Raw genomic sequence first — 17,785 nt, forward strand, 5'->3', positions numbered from 1 at the left:
GTCTATTTTTTGTATTTTTAGTAGAGACAGAGTTTCACCATATTGGCCAGGCTGGTCTCGAACGCCTGACCTTGTGATCCACCCGCCTTGGCCTCCCAAAGTGCTAGGATTACAGGTGTGAGCCACCGCGCCCGGCCTAGTTTTTACTTTTTTCTTTTTTTGAGACGAAGTCTCCCTCTGTTGCCCAGGCTGGAGTGCAGCGGCACAATCTCAGCTCACTACAACCTCCACCTCCCAGGTTCAAGCAATTCTCCTGCCTCAGCCTCCTGAGTAGCTGGGATTACGGGTGTGCATCACCAAGCTCAGCTAGTTTTTGTATTTTTTGTAGAGGCAGGGTTTCACCATGTTGGCCAGGCTGGTCTCGAACTCCTCACCTCTGGTGATCCACCTGCCTCAGCCTCCCAAAGTGCTGGGATTACAGGCATGAGCCATGGCACCTGGCTTGTTCTGGGAAATAATTTTAAATGCAGAATTATCCCATACAACGATGAATATCCAAGGTGGTATTTACTGCTCAATTCTTTCTGCCAGCCACCACTCTTTAACAGATGAGGCTTTATAGTCTGTGTAGTTTTCAGCTTTCAATTCTCTTTCTCACAACCTAAAATGGTCTGTCAACTGAGGCCTCTGTCAATCCCCTACACAACCAGTGTTGTATAACTGGGATAAAGAAGTGTGGGTGGTGATATTTTCTTTTACTTTTTGAAGGTAAATGTGAGAGCTCCCTAAATCTGCAATCTACTTATGAGACCAGAAAACAGGGTAAGAAAACATTTGAAATAGAAGACACTTGGATTTATATGCTTACCTGCAGCTGCACTGGTAGATGTAATAGATGCAGAGGGTAAAGCAGAGTTTTGAATGGGTCTACCTGCATTTTCAGAGGGCAGAGAGCTAGTAGTAGAAGGAATACTCATCAAAGGCTGTGAGAGAAGAGACTGGTTCTTGTTCAGTATTTGGCTCCCTGAGAGAGCAGCAGATGGGTTCTGAACTTGCACTTGAACTTGAGACATGGTCACTTTCAACAAAAGTGAACAAATGCAGGTAAACAGCTTTCAGTGCAGGTTAATTCAGTGCTATGAAGTCTAAAGTTCTACCTAAAAGTTGTAAGGGAAAGAAAATAAAAAGGTAAATTATAGAGGAGATATGTAATTGCCAATATTCAGTCAAAATGGTGTCACCTACTCAGTTATGAAAGTAGCTCCATTTAGCATGTAGCTATGTTGATTTATTTGAAATATGTTTCTCCTGGTATACAGTAAGTTTCTTGGCCTTGTGACTTTCCCACAGTGTTTTTTAAATGATTTACAATACCCATGTGCTCTGCATATTCATTATACAAAGAGAATCAGCAGGGTACAACATTTATTGGTGAATATTAAGAATTGCAAACTACAGCTTACATTCAAAAATGCAAATTTAAAAGTATGGAGAGGTTTCTATAGTAATTGGGGCATAGTAAAGGTTTATTTCTGGTCTCAAAATTACGAGAAATTGAAAGCAAACTAGGTTTATAATACCAGGAACAGGTGAATGTGAACACTGCTTCCTTTTAAGGACCAAGGCTCAGATTGACAACCTTAGGGTTTTAAGCTGACAGAAGGAAGGTGGGATACTTCTGTTGTTTCTTTTTCCCTATGGTGATGACAGATGTATTGTTTTCCTAAAAGGCTTGTTTGAGGTCTCATTTAATTACAGACCCCAAACAAGAAAACTATCCCACCCCTACCCAGGCTCACAGATCCTGAGAAGTGATGTGAGTGATGAAGACCATACTAGAGAATTTATACTATTAAAAGCAAAAGCGGAGATGAAGAAGACAAGAACGGATTTTAAACTGGCAATTTTACTGGTGTGGTGGTGGGGTGGGGAGCACTGGAGCTTGTTTACTTCATCTTGTAAATTAAGAAAATAATGAAGGCATTACTTCTAAATACATTAAAGTTCTTCACCAGTCAAAAATAAGGACAGTTGTGCTCATTTTCATGGCCATCCTTTAAAAGCCGAAAATGTTTTTAATGAGTCAAAGTACTTAAAAATAACCAGTGGCAACAAAGACAGAATGACAGGTCTCTCAGGAAATAGCCAACCAATGCAGACACCAGCAAACCAACTAACTAGAAGCTCTATGATAAAGAAACAGTTTGTTACTTTAATTTTTTTTTTCTTGAGTATCAAAATGATTTTTAACGCTGGTCCTCAAGAAAGAGATGAATGACCAGAGCAATTAAGCTACTTGAGGAGTCCTGGCACATTCTCTCTTACTGAGAGCAGAAAGGACTGCAAAACTCAAAAGAAACTCAGTCGAAATGTGACTCTGGATAGCAGAGGCATAAGTACTACCTTATTCAACAAAATTCCCCAAGAGTGCAGTTGTTCCTTTTTACTTTTGGAATCAGAACAAAATAACAGAGGAGTTCCATTGAAGATCTACATAATGGTCTTAGAAGACAAGTCGCCAGTGTCAAGAAACAAGTCCAGAACCATTCAGAAGTCAGCTATGACCTTATTTCATTGGGTCTTTTTCCCCCGTCAGCTATTAAAATAGAAACTTTTTTCCTCCTCTCTTCCCCTCTCTTCATTTACTCACTCACTCCTTCTCCTTTTCCTTTTTGTAAACTGTCTTAAGAAGAGCACTTTTTACAACAAAAAAGTCACTTGTAGTGTATGTACGACTTCACAATACCAACCACAGGTCTCAAGGTCAAATAATAAGCTAGGAGTAAAGTATCTGCTCCAGAATGTACTCCTATCCCAGAAAGAGCAACCCAACTGTGTCCTGAGTGGCTCTTAGAGTTTGAGACTCTGAATGAATGCCTAAATTTAGAAAGGGTGTGGACCAAGGGATTTTTGGTTAATGCTCTCTAAAGCAGGCTGACTGCCAGGATTTCAAGTCAGTCATAAATGTTTAATTTTTTTTTTTTTTTTTTTTTTTTGAGACAGAGCTCTGTCGCCCGGGCTGGAGTGCAGTGGTGCAAACTTGGCTCACTGCAACCTCCACCTCCTGGGTTCAAGCAATTCTCCTGCCTCAGTCTCCCAAGTAGCTAGGATTACAGGCGTGAGCCACTATGCCTGGCTACTTTTTGTATTTTTAGTAGAGACAGGGTTTCACCAGGTTGGCCAGGCTGGTCTCAAACTTCTGACCTCAGGTGATCTGCCCACCTCGGCCTCCCAAAGTCCTGGGATTACAAGCGTGAGGTACCGCACTCGGCTCAAGTCAGTCATGAATATGTAAGTTTTCTAGAAGCTGAGAAAGGAACAGGCTTTTTAAATTAAGACTGCCTCAAAAATATTATCCTTAAATTCACCTAAAGGAGTTATGTCTAACAGTTGGTTGAAACATGTAGTTCAAAACAAACAAACAAAAAAGTTAAACTCTTCAAATAAGACTAGGTAAATTTAAATTTCCAACACGATGAATATGAAAATTCAACAAACAATACTCATAAATTAGTCACCTGCTAATTTAACATTTTTATGTGTCTTATTTAAGCCTGAACAGAGCATCTAAGGCACTGACTCTCAAGACGGGGCAATTTTGTTCCCCCAGGAGACATCTACCAACATCTGGAAACCCTTTTTTGGTTGTCACAATCAGCATGCAGAATGGGGGACCTACTGACATCTAGTGGATAGAGGGGCCAGGGATACTGTTTCAAGCACACATATACTAACCCACAAAATACAATCTTACTGGCAGGGCGCGGTGGCTCAAGCCTTTATTCCCAGCACTTTGGGAGGCCGAGACGGGTGGATCACTAGGTCAGGAGATTGAGACCATCCTGGCTAACACGGTGGAACCCCGTCTCTACTAAAAAATACAAAAAACTAGCCAGGCGAGGTGGCAGGCGCCTGTAGTCCCAGCTACTCAGGAGGCTGAGGCAGGAGAATGGCGTAAACCCGGGAGGCGGAGCTTGCAGTGAGCTGAGATCTGGCCACTGCACTCCAGCCTGGGCGACAGAGCGAGACTCCGTCTCAAAAAAAAAAAAAAAAAAAAAAGGCTGGGCGCGGTGGCTCAAGCCTGTAATCCCAAGCACTTTGGGAGGCCGAGACGGGCGGATCACGAGGTCAGGAGATCGAGACCATCCTGACTAACACAGTGAAACCCTGTCTCTACTAAAAAAACAAAAAACTAGCCGAGCGAGGTGGCGGGCGCCTGTAGTCCCAGCTACTCGGGAGGCTGAGGCAGGAGAATGTCGAAAACCCGAGAGGCGGAGCTTGCAGTGAGCTGAGATCCGGCCATTGCACTCCAGTCTGGGCGACAGAGCGAGACCCCGTCTCAAAAAAAAAAAAAAAAAAATACAATCTTACTAATGGAACAAGTAGCTTATAGTCTTTTTTTTTTTTTTTTTTTGAGATGGAGTCTCACTCTGTCACCGAGGCTTGAGCGCAGTAACGTGATCTCAGCTTACTGTAAGCTCCGCCTCCCGGGTTCACGCCATTCTCCTGCCTCAGCCTCCTGAGTAGCGGGGACTGCAGGTGCCCACCACCATGCCCAGCTGAATTTTTGTATTTTTAGTAGAGACAGGGCTTTCACCATGTTAGCCAGGATGGTCTCAATCTCCTGACCTCGTGATCCGCCCACCTCGGCCTCCCAAAGTGCTGGGATTACAGGCGTGAGTCACCGTGCCCAGCCACAAGTAACTTATATTCTTAGGAAAAGAAAATCCCCTTTCCACCTCAAAAGGCCCTAAAAAATAGATGCTAATTTTTTTTTTTTTTTGAGACAGAATCTCGCTCTGTTGCCCAGGGTGGAGTGCAGTGGCGCAATCTTGGCTCACTGCAAACTCCATCTTCTGGGTTCAAGCGATTTTCCTGCCTCAGCCTCCCGAGTAGTTATTTTTTTTTTTTTTTTTTTTTCAGACGGAGTCTCGCTCTGTCGCCCAGGCTGGAGTACAGTGGCCAGATCTCAGCTCACTGCAAGCTCCGCCTCCCGGGTTTTCGACATTCTCCTGCCTCAGCCTCCCGAGTAGCTAGGACTACAGGCATCCGCCACCTCGCCCGGCTAGTTTTTTGTATTTTTTAGTAGAGACGGGGTTCCACCGTGTTCGCCAGGATGGTCTCGATCTCCTGACCTCGTGATCAGCCCGTCTCAGCCTCCCAAAGTGCTGGGATTACAGGCTTGAGCCACTGCGCCCGGCCCCGAGTAGTTAAGATTACAGGTGTGTACCACCACACCCAGCTACTTTTATATTTTTAGTAGAGACACCATGTTGGCCGGGCTGATCTTCAACTCCTGACCTCAAGTGATCCTCCTGCCTCGGCCTCCCAAAGTGCTGGGATTACAGGCATGAGCCACTAGCATCACCGTGCACGGCCTGATGCTAGTATTTTAGCATCCAAGCAGATGCTCCTCTCCCAAAGAGAAGCCGGGACAGACATCACAGGTATGAAAGGGGGAAAATATATCATTTGTCCACATAACTCAAAGAACAAATTAAGTTTTTCATTACTGATATTGATATAGCTCATAGCAGCCTTCAAGGAACTGTGGAACTTTGGAAATACAACTTATATATAAATTCTGAACCTGTTGCTCAACAGTACTGTCCTGAAGACTAAGTCCTTAAATGCAAACAAGTCTTTTCCTTTAAACCTGTCTTCAAGGATTGTTTTCCATCAGGTAAATTAAGGACTCGAGAGATCTAAATGCTTTGCTAGAGTCTTCTTAGAGACAAACGCTATTTTATACACAGTAAAATTAGGTTGAAAAGTTTGAAAAGCAAAGATTCTTCAGATCTCGCTGGTGCTGGAAAACACCTCTTACTGTGAATTGTGTCGTGCTGCCATTTCCCTGCCTCTCTGCCTCCCACACAGATGAGGACCTTTCATCTCCTGGTTTTTCCCTATCCGAAGGGCTTTAGACACCAGATCAAGAAAACATACTCATCTTAGTCTCAAGCCCTAATTTTACATAGCATACATAAGCACCATAATAAAACGTGCAAAATTATGGAGTTACAGGTATTTCTTTTAAAAGATTCTTTAATTCCATGTTCTCCTGGGTCTTCAGATTGGCTTGGTAACACAAAAATCTTCTCATAAAAATAGAATCTTGCCTTGGCTGGCAGTTACCATTTTACAAGTGTCAAATAGCTTTTATGGGTTGTGGTGAAAGAGAATCTGGGCACATGAGCTCTACGAAAGTTTTTTTTAATTATACATGATGTACCAAAAAATGGTCACAAAATGTGTATTTGGCACTCAGCAGTGAATCTACCAAGACTAGACTGTACTAGGCACAGTCTGAGTGATTTAATATACAAGAAGGCAGACCCTTCTAGAAATGGTTTACAGAACTATCTGCAATCGTGCTTAGTCTTTTTTTAATTATCTTGTGCTATGGCTAATACATGCTTAGTCTTATCCACTTTCAATTTACAGATTGTTAAATCTTTGCACTATGAAATATTTAAGCAATTATGGGAAAACATTATTATTTTTTTTTAACGGAGTCTCGCTCTGTCACCCAGGCTGGAGTGCAGTGGTGCAATCTTGGCTCACTGCAAGCTCCGCCTCCCGGGTTCATGCCATTCTCCTGCCTCAGCCTCCTGAGTAGCTGGGACTACAGGCGCCTGCCACAGCGCCCCGCTAATATTTTGTATTTTTAGTAGAGACGGGGTTTCACCGTGGTCTCGATCTCCTGACCTTGTGATCCACCTGCCTCAGCCTCCCAAAGTGCTGGGATTACAGGCATGAGCCACCATGCCCGGCCTGGGAAAACATTATTTTTTTTGGAGACAGTCTCACTCCTGTCGCCCAGGCTGGAGTGCAGTGGCACGATCTTGGCTCACTGTAACCTCTGCCTCCCAGGTTCAAGTGATTCTCCTGTGTCAGCCTCCCGAGTAGTGGGAACTACAGGTGTGTACCACCACACCTGGCTAAGTTTTTTGTGTTTTTAGTAGAAACGGGGTTTCACCATGTTGGTCAGGCTGGTCTTTAACTCCTGGCCTCAACTGATCCACCTGCCTTGGCCTCAACAAAGTGCTGGGATTATAGGCATGAGCCACCGTGCCCAGTCAAAAAAACATTTTTAATAATCCATTTTTAAACTGGATTAATACAACTTATAATGTAGTAGCTGTACTTTTGTTTAATCAACGTATCATTCTCCTTCATAATAAGTGATATTTCCAAACAAGATGTGTCTGAAAAAAAAAAAAAGAAGGAAAGAAGTCATCCCAACTTTGGAGAAGCCTCCTTTCCAGATCGTCACAAACATTTCACTAAATGTCTCCCCTTGCAAGTCCTTTGGTAAATCTGATGTAACATGGATATACAGATACAAAGGAGCACTCCTGTGCCTCACTGTTATAAAGCAAAAGCAATTCTAAAATATATTCACTTAATAGTCTACAAAAACTTATTAAGCATCTATTACATGTAAACCCACAAATGGCAGACTGTACATTCTTAAATGCTGGAAAGGATCTGTGTGTTAAACTCCTTCTCAAAGACACAAGACGACATCTTTAAGCAATCACGTGTAAATCTATTATTCTGTTCTCTTTAGTTTTTTGAGAGGCTCCACTCCCACAGAAACTTGGTCAATTGAACAACATTAAGGAATAAACCACTTTTTCTACAATATAAAGTCCTTTTCAACAGCCTTTAAATACATCTAAAATACCCACATCATTCCTTATACCAGTTATTTCTAAGATTCTTTTCTGACACATCTTTCTTGTTGCAATATGGTTGAATGTTTTCTGAAAGTAAACTCACTCTCCATTACTTCTCCCTCCCAGCCCCACAAAATAGTAATTCATTGACTCCAAACATTATCCAAATACCTGTAGGCAGGGCAGACGCTAGTACAGAAGCATGTCAATCACTATCGTCCTATACGATCGTTTCCAAAATGACTGCTTTAAGGTCAATGTCAAGCAAATAATGTTCAATAGCAGGCCTATATATACTAAATAACCCAATAATAAAAGGTTTTTTTAAAAGAAATATGACCAAACTACTTAAAAAAAAAAAAAAAGAAACAAATCACTATGTACCTGATGCTCAAGTACAAAGAGGAGATTAGCCCCGAGGAGGCACACTCACTTGCAAGACAATAAAATTAACCAAAAATACTGTCTGGAAACAACCCAGGTTGTTCAAGATCTTTGCACTTGCAACACAAGCGAGACTGAATGTAGTCCCTGTCTTACACTTGGCCCAATGCCATGGGCAATGGAGGACTTTCTTTCCACACAAATGTAACAGTTGGGAGGTCAGATGGTCTGCTTAAAGAAACACTTCCTAAAAGAGATTTTCATTATTAATTTTCATCCTAGAAAACCCATCACACCATGCTAAAGTGAAAAACAATTTATCTCTACAGTCTAAAAAACTATAAACCTTATTTTCTTTTCTAGTTTCAAAACTTTAACAAGCTTCCATCTCTCCTTTTCTAGGAGATATTCTCAAAACTAACAAAATTCAAGCACATATATTTGTAAACAGTTTTTAATCTAAACTTATACAAACATAGAAAATTTTCAAGGCAATAAAAATGAATACCTGTTCATGATCTGCTGGAGACTTTTAAAAGTAGTACCGTGTGACATATTCTTGACTATGAAGGGGCTTGGTTCAACATAATGGTTAACAGGCTTTTCCTTTCAGAAAAAGGAAACTGTAATCTGTAACCATGTGCCATCTACCTAGAAACACAACTGCATTTACCAGCATCTTCATGCAAAACAGACCAGTGCCAAGACTCACTTTCTAAGAAACCACCCTTGCTGCTAAGTAGCAACCAACAATGTTAAATCAGATCAAACTTCTGAGTTGTAGCTTTCAATTCCACTCCCAACTCTTGGCAACCCACTCCTCTGTGCCTCAGCTTCCCAAAAGCACTTTATAATACGATATTTGACAAAGCCTCAGTTGCAGCAATCAGACAGTCAAAACACTAAAGGAATCCTGAGGCATGATAAAACAATTATTTAAAAAGAAAAGCATTAGGCCGGGCATGGTGGCTCACGCCTGTAATCCCAACACTTTGGGAGGCCAAAGTGGGGGGATCACCTGATGTCAGGAGTTCAAGACCAGCTGACCAACATGGTGAAACCCCATCTCTACTAAAAATACAAAATTACCCAGGCGTAGTGGCACATGACTGTAATCCCAGCTACTTGGGAGGCTGAGGCAGGAGAACTGCTTGAACTCGGAAGGCCGAGGTGAGCCGACATGGTGCCACTGCACTCCAGCCTGGGCAACAAGAGCAAAAACTCCGTTTCAAAAAGAAAGAAAGCAAAGCAAAGCATTATACAAATCCAGTGTGGTGAGTTTAAAACCATTCACTGAGCTTTGTACAACTTCGATAATTTCCTTATGTTTCCACTTCCTCATTCTCAAAAAAAGTGGGTTAACTTGTCTCCTAATTACTACCTCAGAGATATGGTATGGCAATGTGCTTTCAGCTTTTAGAGGGAAAGTGTTAAAAGCAGGAAGCAGTGCTAACCCACGTAGTGTATTTGGCATTGCCCTGACAAAAGACCAGAAAATCCTGAACACTCTTAGAAAATTCCTTTTTTATCTGAATGTTCACAAGCTGCTAGTGGTAAACGAAGCTTGATTCATAACCCTATCTCACGATAGAAAAAAATGCTAAATTTGTTCCACAAGTTTGAAAATCACATTTAACAATCTGAGAAATCGAAGGGTTTTTTTAAAAAACCAAACTACAAAAGATACTATGACCAAGAAGCTTATTGAGCCAGTCATGTTTAATGACAGCTTCAGTCATCAATTCTCATGTCTCTCTATTTAAAGAACATAGGCTTTACATTCTTGCCAATAACTTTTCGTACTTACTTTCTAATTAAATCAAGAGTAAAGATGAAATTCAAACTGCATAAAATTTATTTTGCTTCTCTAATATTACAGCCAGAAGTAAAAATCATTCTCCACACAACTCATTAAAGAATTCAAAAGTACCACTGATTATCAACAGGCCAGAAATTACAAAGCCAAATTATATATACCTTAAAAAGAGGGCGTTCCAGGAACAATGTTGTTTTCGTTCAGTTCTGAGACGTTAAGTGGTTAATAAACTCTGGAAAATAAAAAAAAATAATTTAGTAGGGTAGGTCTTTTTTCTGAAACTGAAGACATACTGCTCAAGTTTTGGGGAAACCTATAATTTACAAGTAGGGAAGACTGAAGGCATGATGTCATGGTTTGAGGCAGCACGCAGCAGAGTCTTCAAAAGACACAAGCGCCCGGACGTGGTGGCTCATGGCCGGTAATCCCAACACTTTGGGAGGCCAAGGCAGGCGGATCACCTGAGGCCAGGAGTTCGAGACCAGCCTGGCCAACATGATGAAACCCCATCTCTACTAAAAACACAAAAATTAGGCTAGGCACGGTGGCTCATGCCTGTAATCCCAGTACTTTGAGAGGCGGAGGTGGGCATATTACAAGGTCAAGAGATTGAGACCATCCTGGCCAACAGAGTGAAACCTCATCTCTACTAAAGATAGAAAAATTAGCCGGCATGATGGCATACCTGTAGTCCCAGCTACCTGGCAGGCTGAGGCAGGAGAATCCCTTGACCTGGGAGGCAGAGGCTGCAGTGACTCGGGATCGCGCCACTGCACTCCAGCCTGGCAAAAGAGCGAGACTCTGTCTCAAAGAAAATAAATAAATAATACAAAACTTAGCGCAGGCATGTAATCCCAGCTACTTGGGAGGCTGAGGCACAAAAATGGCTTGAATGCAGGAGGCAGAGGTTGCAGTGAGCCAAGATCACGCCACTGCACTCCGGCCTGGGCCACAGAGTAAGACTCTTTAAAAAAAAAAAAAAATTACACAATTGCCGGGAAGCTGGGTGAAGAATATTTTGCAGAGACACATTTATAAGAGACAGAACTTTCCTTTTCCAGTCCCAATTATTTCCTGATGAATAATGTGAATACCTCATAATCTTTCGGTTTTTTTGTTTGTTTGGGTTATTTTGAGATGGAGTCTCACTCTGTCCCCCAGGCTGGAGTGCAGTGGCGTGATGTTGGCTCCCTGCAACCTCCGCCTCCTGGGTTCAAGCAATTCTCCTGCCTCAGACTCTCGAGTAGCTGAGGTTACAGGTGCCCGCTACCACGCCCGACTAATTTTTGTTTTTTGGGTTTTTTTAGTAGAAACGGCGGAGTTTTACCAAGTTGGCCAGGCTGGTCTCGAACACCTGACCTCAGGTGATCCAACCACCTCGGCCTCCCAAAGTGCTGGGATTACAGGCATGAGCCACCACACCCAGCCTCATAACTTATATTACATATTGTCCAATCACATAGGACTGATTTTCAAACCTGTGTTTTCTTTCCCTTTATACCTACTACTTTATTCATAAATGTCGTTAGCATATGCTTGGTGACCCAAATACAATTTCATGGAAAATTTTACCAATAGGCACTGGGTACATAAATAAGTCCAAATCATAATCATTTTTAGAAGTGAACTTTAGATGACAGAATTTGAGTTTAATTCTCAAATTCTGCGGTCTATCTAGATGTCCCCCAACTTAAATGGTAGTCATCAGTAGTAACACATAGAATTTCTTACCTTGAGATGCTTTTATACATTCTTACGCTCTTTTTGCTTGTTTCAGTTTCTCACTGCTACTATGGCTTAACAGGCAATAAAAAATTGCTGTTCACTGTCTAATTGATTCCAGAAATAAATCATGAGCTCTAGTTTATTTTCTGGTATTTTAACAGTTCAGGTTCTTTTCGTAGATAGTATATTATACTAACAACTTTCCAGTCTAGAGCCCAGTTGTTCTAATACCTCAGCTATTCAAAAGACTGGCATGAATGGAAACTGAAAAAGGCCTCTGAGCAGCCCAAATACCTAAGACCTTCTAACACAGCCCATGCTTTTTACCAACAGGGGCCTCACTCAAGCCAAGCTTTTCCATGTTAAACAATTATTGTAAGTTTGAGTGTCTAGTTTTTGTTTTGTTTCCAAATCCCCTATTCTGAGAAGCAGGGTGTCTAGTTTTCTTTTTTTCTTTTATTTTTTTTTTTTTGAGACGGAGTCTTATTCTGTTGCCCAGGCTGGAGTGCACTGGTGCAATCTCGGCTCACCGCAACCTCCACCTCCCAGGATCAAGCTATTCTCCTGCCTCAGCCTCCCGAGTAGCTGAGATTACAGGTGCGTGCCAACACGCCTGGCTAATTTTTGTATTTTTAGTAGAGAAGAGGTTTCACCGTGTTAGCCAGGCTAGTCTCCATCTCCTGACCTTGTGATCTGCCCATCTCAGCTTCCCAAAGTGCTGGGATCACAGGTGTGAGCAATCACACCCGGTCCAGGCTGTCTAGTTTTCTAGCCCAAAGCAGAAGTAAAAAACAAAAGCCAGGTGTGATGGCTCATGCTTGTAACCCCAGCACTTTGGGAGGCTGAGGCAGGTGGATCACTTGAGCTCAAGTGTTTGAGACCAGCCTGGGCAACAGTCTCTATTAAAATAAAATTTAAAAATTTAAGGGCCAGGCGCGGTGGCTCAGGCCTGTATTCCCAGTACTTTGGGAGGCCGAGGCAGGTAGATCACGAAGTCAGGAGATGTAGACCATCCTGGCTAACACGGTGAAACTCCGTCTCTACTAAAAATACAAAATAATTAGCCGGGCACGGTGGCAGGCGCCTGCAGTCCCAGCTACTCAGGAGGTTGAGGCAGAAGACTGGCATGAACCTGGGAGGCGGAGCTTGCAGTGAGCCGACATCACACCACTGCACCCCAGCATGGATTACAGAGCAAGACTCCGTCTCAAAAAATAATAATAATAATAATTTAAAACACACACAAAAAAAGTTAAATACAAGAACGGGAAAAGGGGCTATTAGAGTCAGACACAAAGATGATGCTAAAAAATAACCATCAACTTAGCAAAGAAAGGAGAGAGAGAGGAGAAATACAGCAGACTGCGCCCATATGGATCTCAAATACTTTTACACAGTGATAGCTGAGATTCATACAAACATTCACATTTTGGCCAGGTATGGTGGCTCATGCCTGTAATCCCAACACTTTGGGAGACCAAGACAGAACTGCTTGAGCCCAGGAGTTCGAGGCCAGTCTAGGAAACAGATGGAGACCCCACCTCTACAAAAAATTTTAAAACTAGCTAGGCGTGGAAGCATGTGCCTGTAGTCTCAGCTACTTGGAAGGCTGAGATGGAAGGACTGCTTGAGACCAGAAGGTTGAGGCTGCAGTGAGCCCTGACTGCATCACTGCACTCCAGCCTAGGCAATAAAGCAAGACTCCATGTCAAAAAAACAACAAAAATTCACATTTCCATATGCAAATCTATTTTTTCAAATCCTCCAATTTCAAAAGATAATCCAAAGCCATCATGATCATTACCAATATATCTATATAGTGCACACTTACCACTGCAATTTTCCACAGTCAAGAATGCATACTAAGCCGGGCACAGCGCTCACGCCTGTAATCCCAGCACTTTGGGAGGCCAAGGCGGGCCGATCACCTGAGGTCAGGAGTTCGAGGCTAGGCTGGCCAACATGGTGAAATCCCATCTCTACTAAAAATACAAAAATTAGGCCGGCGCAGTGACTCATGCCTGTAATCCCACCACTTTGGGAGGTCAAGGCAGGTGGATCACCTGAGGTCAGGAGTTCAAGACCAGCCTGGCTAACATGGTGAAACCCTGTCTCTACTAAAAATAAAAAAAATTAGTCTGGCATGGTGGCACATACTTGTAATCCCAGCTACTCGGAAGGCTGAGGCTGAAGAATCACTTGAACCCGGGAGGCAGAGGTTGCAGTGAACTGAGATTGGGCCACTGCACTCCAGCCTGGGTAACAGAGCGAGACTCTGCCTCAAAAATAGAATAAAATAAACATATAAAAATTAGTCAGGCATGACCAGGCACAGTGGCTCATGCCTGTAATCCTAACACTTTGGGAGGCTGAGGCAGGCGGATCACAAGGTCAGGAGATTGAGACCATCCCGGCTAACACGGTGAAATCCCGTCTCTACTAAAAATAAGAATAAAAAAATAGCCAGGCGTGGTGACGGGCACCCGTAGTCCCAGCTACTACAGAGACTGAGGCAGGAGAATAGCGTGAACCTGGGAGGCAGAGCTTGGAGTGAGTGGAGATCACGCCACTGCACTCCAGCCTGGGCGACAGAGCGAGACTCCACCTCAAAAAAAAAAAAAAAAATTAGCCAGGCATGGTGGCGCACGCCTGTAATCTCAGCTTCTCGGGAGGCTGAGGTGGGAAAATAGCTCGAACCTGGAAGGTGGAGGTTGCAGTGAGCTGAGATCACGCCAGTGCACTCCAGCCTGGGTGACAGAGCAAGACTCCATTTCAAAGGAAAACAAAAGCATATTAGAATACAAGAGCATGAATTAAATTCACTACTTTATTCATTCAACAAATAATTATTCAACACCTATTTGCAGGCACTATTCTAGGCACTGGGGAAAGGTATGCACAATAAGACATAGTCACTGTCCGGATGGAATTCACATTCGTACACCCAACACAAATTTTTTAATAAATAACTCACAGTAGCCCTTTAGTAGTAACGTAGCACTGGTCGGGCGCGGTGGCTCACGCCTGTAATCCCAGCACTTTGGGAGGCCAAGGTGGGCGGATCACAAGGTCAGGAGATCGAGACCATCCTGGCTAACACAGTGAAACCGCGTCTCTACTAAAAAATACAAAAAATTAGCCAGTCCTGGTGGTGGGCACCTGTAGTTCCAGCTACTCAGGAGGCTGAGGCAGGAGAATGGCTTGAACCCAGGAGGCAGAGCTTGCAATCAGCCAAGATTATGCCGCTACACTCCAGCCTGGGTGACAGAGCGAGACTCTGTCTCAAAGAAGAAAAAAAAAAATACACAGCACTTCATAACTGAAAAAGACACATAAAAATGTAAAAGATGGCTACGTATGGTGGCCCACGCCTATAATCCCAACACTTTGGGAGGCCAAGGTGGGAGGACAGAGCCCAGGAGTTTGAGACCAGGCTGAGCAACATACTGAGACTCTGTCTCTACAAAAAATTTTTTTAAAGTAGCTAGATGTGGTGGCACACACACCTTGATCCCAGCTACTTGGGAGGCTGAGGTGGGAGGACTGCTTGAACCCAGGAGGTGGAGGCTGCAATGAAGGGTGATTGTGCCAGTGCACTACAGCCTAGATGACAGAGTGAGACCCTGTGTCAAAATCAAACAAACAATGACAACAAAATACGTAAAAGGGTATTTAGAGTAAGGGCAAACCAGCTGTTGGGTATGATGTAAAAAAACTCTCAACTGGGGATCTGAGTTTGGGTTGCAACTCTGCCACTCAGTTGAATAACCCTAAGCAAGTTACATCTGTAGGCCTCACCCTTTTAATATGTGAAATGGGGTTATGCCTGTAATCCCAGCACTTTGGGAGGCTGAGGCAGAAGGGTCACTTGAGGCCAGGATTTCCAGACCAGCCTGGGCAACACAGTGAGACCCCCATCTCACAACAATTTAAAAATTAGCCAGGTGTGGTGCCATGTGCCTGTAGTCCCAGCTACTTGAGAGGCTGATGTGGGAGGATTGTTTGGGCCCATCAGGTTGAGGCTACAGTGAGCTATGATCGTACCACAACACTCCAGCCTGGGGTGATGAAAAAAAAAAAAATGGGATACCATGACAATTTTTTTTTTTTTTGATTGTTTGTTTTTGAGACAGAGTCTCATTCTGTCACCCAGGCTGAAGTGCAGTGGCATCACCTCCACTCACTGCAACCTCCACCTCCTGGGTTCAAGGAACTCTCCTGCCTCAGCCTCCCGCACAGCTGGAATTACAGGCACCCACCACCACACCTGGCTGATTTTTGTATTTTTAGTAGAAACAGGGTTTCACCATGTTGGCCAGGCTAGTCTTGAACTCCTGACCTCAAGTGATCCGCCTGATGGCCTCCCAAAGTGCTGGGATTACAGGGGTGAGACACCACACCCAGCCTACCACAATTTCTTTTTTTTTTTTTTTGAGACAGAGTCTCACTCTGTCGCCCGGGCTGGAGCGCAGTGGCCGGATCTCAGCTCACTGCAAGCTCCACCTCCCGGGTTTATGCCATACTCCTGCCTCAGCCTCCCGAGTAGCTGGGACTACAGGTGCCCGCCACCACGTCCAGCTATTTTTTTTTTTTTTTTTTTTTTGTATTTTTTTAGTAGAGACGGGGTTTCACCATGTTAGCCAGGATGGTCTCGATCTCCTGACCTCGTGATCCACCCGTCTCGGCCTCCCAAAGTGCTGGAATTACAGGCTTGAGCCATCGCGCCCGGCCACAATTTCATATGATTAATAAAGCAGTAATCATATGATTCTTGGGTGGATTACCTGGTAATGTAGGCGAAATGCTTGTAAACTATGACATGCCGGCTGGGTGTGGTGACTCATGCCTGTAATCTCAGCACTTTGGGAAGTCGAGGCAGGTGGATCACAAGGCCAGGAGTTTGAGACCAGCCTGGCCAACAGGGTGAAACCCTGTCTCTACTAAAAATACAAAAAAAAAAAAAAAAAACTAGCCGGGTACGGTGGCAGGCACCTGTAATCCCAGATACCCAGCAGCTGAGCCAGGACAATCGCTTGAACCCGGGAGGTGGTGGCTGCAGTGAGCAGAGACCACGCCACTGCACTCCAGCCTGGGCAACAGGGCAAGACTCCGTCTCAAAAACAAAAAAAAACAAAGTCCAGGCACAGTTGCTCACGTCTGTAATCCCAGCACTTTGGGAGGCCGCAGTGGGCGGATTACGTAGTCAGGAGTTTGAGACCAGCCTGACCAACATGGTGAAACCTCATCTCTACTAAAAATTAAAAAATTAGCCGGGCATGGATATTGTGGACCTGTAGTCCCAGATACCTGAGAGGCTGAGGCAGGAAAATCACCTGAACCCAGGAGATGGAAGTTGCAGTGAACACGTCACTGCACTCCAGCCTGGGCAACTGAGCCACACTCCTTCTCAAAAAACAAAAAACAAACAAAACAGTATGACATGCCATGCCAAAGTCAGCTGTTAAACATTATTAGGGTAGACCATAACTTACATTAAAAATGATAATAAAAAGCCACATTCAAAACACCCTATTGCCGGGCGCGGTGGCTCAAGCCTGTAATCCCAGCACTTTGGGAGGCCGAGACGGGCGGATCATGAGGTCAGGAGATCGAGACCATCCTGGCTAACACAGTCAAACCCCGTCTCTACTAAAAAATACAAAAAAAACTAGCCGGGCGAGGTGGCGGGCGCCTGTAGCCCCAGCTACTCGGGAGGCTGAGGTAGGAGAATGGCATAAACCCAGGAGGCGGAGCTTGCAGTGAGCTGAGATCCGGCCACTGCACTCCAGCCTGGGTGACAGAGCAAGACTCCGTCTCAAAAAAAAAAAAAAAAAAAAAACAAAAAAAAAAACAAAAAAAAACCCACCCTATTATGAAGATCAAAAAGGCCGAGGCGAGGGGATCACCTCAGGTCGGGAGTTCGAAACCAGCCTGGCCAACATGGTGAAACCCTATCTCTACTAAAAATACAAAAATTAGTTGTGCATGGTGGTGGGTGCTTCTGATCCCAGCTACTTGGGAGGCTGAGGCAGGAAAATTGCTTGAACCCGGGAGACAGAGGTTGCAGGGAGCTGAGATTGAGCCACTGCACTTCAGCCTGGATGACAGAGTGAGACTCCATCTCAAACTATATATATATATATAAATAGATAGATAGATATAGATTATACATATATATATAGATTATACGTATAAATATATATATATATAAATAAAAAGAAAAGCAAATGAAAAGGCC

At 43.7% G+C, this 17,785-nt stretch overlaps 1 protein-coding gene across 9 annotated transcripts in view; it reads right to left on the reverse strand.

Annotated features, from left to right (window-relative positions):
* Window positions 1-17,785, reverse strand: part of STAU1 (staufen double-stranded RNA binding protein 1) — an 83,922-nt gene that overhangs the window by 55,740 nt on the left and 10,397 nt on the right. For 4 of the 9 annotated variants that reach the window (XM_033186681.1, XM_033186680.1, XM_033186682.1 and 1 more), the window contains exons 2-3: window positions 9,984-10,054; window positions 809-1,097 (exon numbers count right to left, since the gene is read on the reverse strand). The exons of 2 other annotated variants lie outside the window; for them this stretch is intronic. In XM_033186681.1, the coding sequence (XP_033042572.1) occupies window positions 809-1,013 (205 nt within the window). In that variant the 5' untranslated portion in view covers window positions 1,014-1,097; window positions 9,984-10,054. The remainder of the gene's footprint in view (window positions 1-808; window positions 1,098-9,983; window positions 10,055-17,785) is intronic. 3 more of the 9 variants (XM_033186687.1, XM_033186684.1, XM_033186685.1) reach the window with 1 other exon arrangement.

The sequence above is a fragment of the Trachypithecus francoisi genome, unplaced genomic scaffold (assembly GCF_009764315.1).
Source record: "Trachypithecus francoisi isolate TF-2019V2 unplaced genomic scaffold, Tfra_2.0 Lachesis_group21, whole genome shotgun sequence".
Lineage (NCBI taxonomy): Eukaryota > Metazoa > Chordata > Mammalia > Primates > Cercopithecidae > Trachypithecus > Trachypithecus francoisi.